At 40.7% G+C, this 2,715-nt stretch overlaps 1 protein-coding gene across 1 annotated transcript; it reads right to left on the reverse strand.

Moving 5' to 3' along the window:
* Positions 1-232: 232 nt before the first annotated feature.
* Positions 233-2,432, reverse strand: LOC139882995 (uncharacterized). The gene is made up of 4 exons (XM_071867257.1): positions 2,316-2,432; positions 1,907-2,059; positions 731-1,130; positions 233-516 (listed from the first exon to the last, which is right to left on the reverse strand). Exons 1-4 carry the CDS (start codon positions 2,430-2,432, stop codon positions 233-235), a joined length of 954 nt encoding a protein of 317 aa, XP_071723358.1.
* Positions 2,433-2,715: the final 283 nt, after the last annotated feature.

Below are 2,715 nucleotides of genomic sequence, written 5' to 3' on the forward strand. Positions count from 1 at the left end.
TCGGTCGCCTACGTTTATTCGCATACGACTTTTGTCGGTCTTGTGCCGCTTTGAGGTGAGCACGAATCACATCAATCTTTTGGTTCATCTCAAGAACCACTTCAGTACCACCAAATTCCTTTTGACCCACCTCACCCCAACAAATTGAGATTTGGGATCGTCACCCATATAGCATCTCGTATGGTGGCATTCCAATACTAGCATGGTAGTTATTGTTGTACGAAAACTCCACCTATGGCAAATGCTCATCCCAACTCCCACCAAAATCAATCACACACGCCAGAAGCATATCCTCCATGGTTTGGATGGTCCTTTCGCTTTGACCGTTCATTTGAGGATGAAAAACGGTGCTCAATTTCACTTGAGTACCCATTTCGGTATGAAGCTTACCCCAAAATCGAGAAGTAGAACGCGTATCTCGATCAGAAACAATAGACACTGGTACCCCGTGTCTCGAAATCACCTCCTTAATGAACAACCTTGCCAACATCTCTGACGAGATCGCCTCACAAGGCACTTTTCGTCAACCGATCAACGATTACCCAAATTGTATCATATTGGGTTCTTACCGTTCTTGGCAATTTAGTGATAAAATCCATGGTAAGATGCTCCTACTTCCACTTCAGGATCTCTAACAGTTGCACCATACCATAAGGATTTTGATGCTCGACCTTAACTTGAAAGCATGTAACACATTTCTCGACATACTTAACCACATCACGCTTCATACCGGGCCACCAATACTCTCTCTTTACGTCAAGATACATCTTTGTAGCACCCGGATGAATATAATATTTCGACTTATGCTCCTCATCGAGTAGCACAGTACGGTGACCACCTAATTTTTGCACCCACACCCGACCTTGAAAACACAACAACCCATGCGTGCCTAGGACAGTCGACTCCGTTTGTCCTTGAATTCGCTCTTCACGCTTATGATTAACAATCGCCTCAATTTGAACCTCATCGAGTTTCTCGAGAAAATCATTTGAAAGAATCATTCGCAATGATTTTACATGTAAAATCGGAACTTGGTTCTTTCGACTTAACGCATCCGCAGTCACATTAGCTTTATCCGGGTGGTAAAGTATCTCAAGATCATAATCCTTCAACAAATCCAACCATCGCCACTGTCGGTTGTTTAATTCGCGTTGATCAAAGAACTACTTTAAATTCTTATGATCCGAATAAATCATGCACTTAACACCATAAAGATAATGGCTCCAAATTTTCAACGCATGAACCACCACCGCCAACTCAAGATCATGAGTAGGGTAGTTCTTCTCATGCTCAGTTGTCTCGAGGCATAAACGATCACTTTACCCCTTTGTATAAGAACACAACCGAGCCCACTAATCGAGACATCACAATACACCACCATATCTTTCACCCCTTTCAGTAACACTAGCACCGGAGCTTGGCACAACTTGCTCTTCAATAGTTGCAATGCATTCTCTTGTACATTACCTCATTCAAACTTCACATTCTTCCGAGTTAGCTTCGTTAAGGATGAAGCAATCTTGGAAACATTTTGAATAAATCGAAGATAATAACCTGCCAATCCGAGAAAACTTCAGACTTCCGTAGGTGTAGTCGGCCGTTCCCAACTCTTAACCGCCTCAATCTTCCCCGGATCCACATTGATCCCCTCGTGATTCATGATATGGCCAAGGAATTGCACTTCTCTTAAAAAAAATTCACACTTGGAGAATTTCGCATACAACTTCTCCTTACACAACGGCTTCAACAACTCACGCAAATGATGTTCATGTTCCTTCATACTCTTTGAATAAATGAGTATGTCGTCAATGAATACACTTACTGACTTGTCCAACATATGTTGGCACACTCAGTGCATAAGGTCCATGAATGCCGCAGGTGCATTCGTAAGACCAAAAGGCATCACAACAAACTCAAAATGCCCATATCGCGTCCGAAACGCCGTCTTCTCAATATCTTCCTCACGAATCCGCATTTGATGGTAACCGGATGGCAAGTCAATCTTAGAGAAATAACACGCACCTTGAAGTTTATCAAACAAATCATCAATCATAGGCAACTGGATAATGATTTTTGATCATCACTTTATTAAGCTCAAGGTAATCAATGTACATACGCATACTACCGTCTTTCTTCTTTACGAACAAGAGCGGAGCACCCCATGGCGAGCTACTCGGTCGAATAAAACCCTTCTCTAACAACTCTTGGGTTGGGTTCAACAGTTCATGCATCTCGTTTGGTGCCAAACGACAGGGAGTTTTGGCAATGGGATTCGCCCCTGGAACCAAATCGATGCGAAACTCCACTTGTCTTACCAGCGGAACGCCCGGTAATTTATCAGGAAAAACAACTTCAAATTCATTAACAACAGGAATAGATTTAATGGAAGGTGGCTCATCACGAGTATCAACCACATGGGCTAGATAAGCCATACCCCCACTAGACACGAGTCGGCGCGCCCGAGCATAAGTACAAATAGGCACCGGACGTTAGTTTATACAAAATTCGTATTTATTAATTAAATAAAAATAAAAATATGTTGGTAAATGTTTTTAGAAATTTATTAAATCATTTTCCAAATTTTTTTAAAAAAATATATAAAAACCTTAATTAAAAAGGTTTCGGCCAAAATTAATAAAAAAAATAAAAAAATTAATACTTTTGCTTTTTAATTAAAAATTGTAAAGTTAAACCCCACTTTTCTTATTTTAATTT

This window comes from Rutidosis leptorrhynchoides, chromosome 1 (assembly GCF_046630445.1).
Source record: "Rutidosis leptorrhynchoides isolate AG116_Rl617_1_P2 chromosome 1, CSIRO_AGI_Rlap_v1, whole genome shotgun sequence".
Lineage (NCBI taxonomy): Eukaryota > Viridiplantae > Streptophyta > Magnoliopsida > Asterales > Asteraceae > Rutidosis > Rutidosis leptorrhynchoides.

Bases quoted from the DNA above. Each gene is read 5' to 3' on its own strand.
- LOC139882995 (XM_071867257.1), bottom strand. From the start codon at position 2,432: ATGGCTTATCTAGCCCATGTGGTTGATACTCGTGATGAGCCACCTTCC. The intron at 1,131-1,906 runs GTGATGCCTTTT...AACAACCGACAG, and splicing joins ATGGGCATTTTGAGTTTGTT to TGGCGATGGTTGGATTTGTT. The intron at 517-730 runs GTATGAAGCGTG...GTTGACGAAAAG, and splicing joins GAGAGAGTATTGGTGGCCCG to TGCCTTGTGAGGCGATCTCG.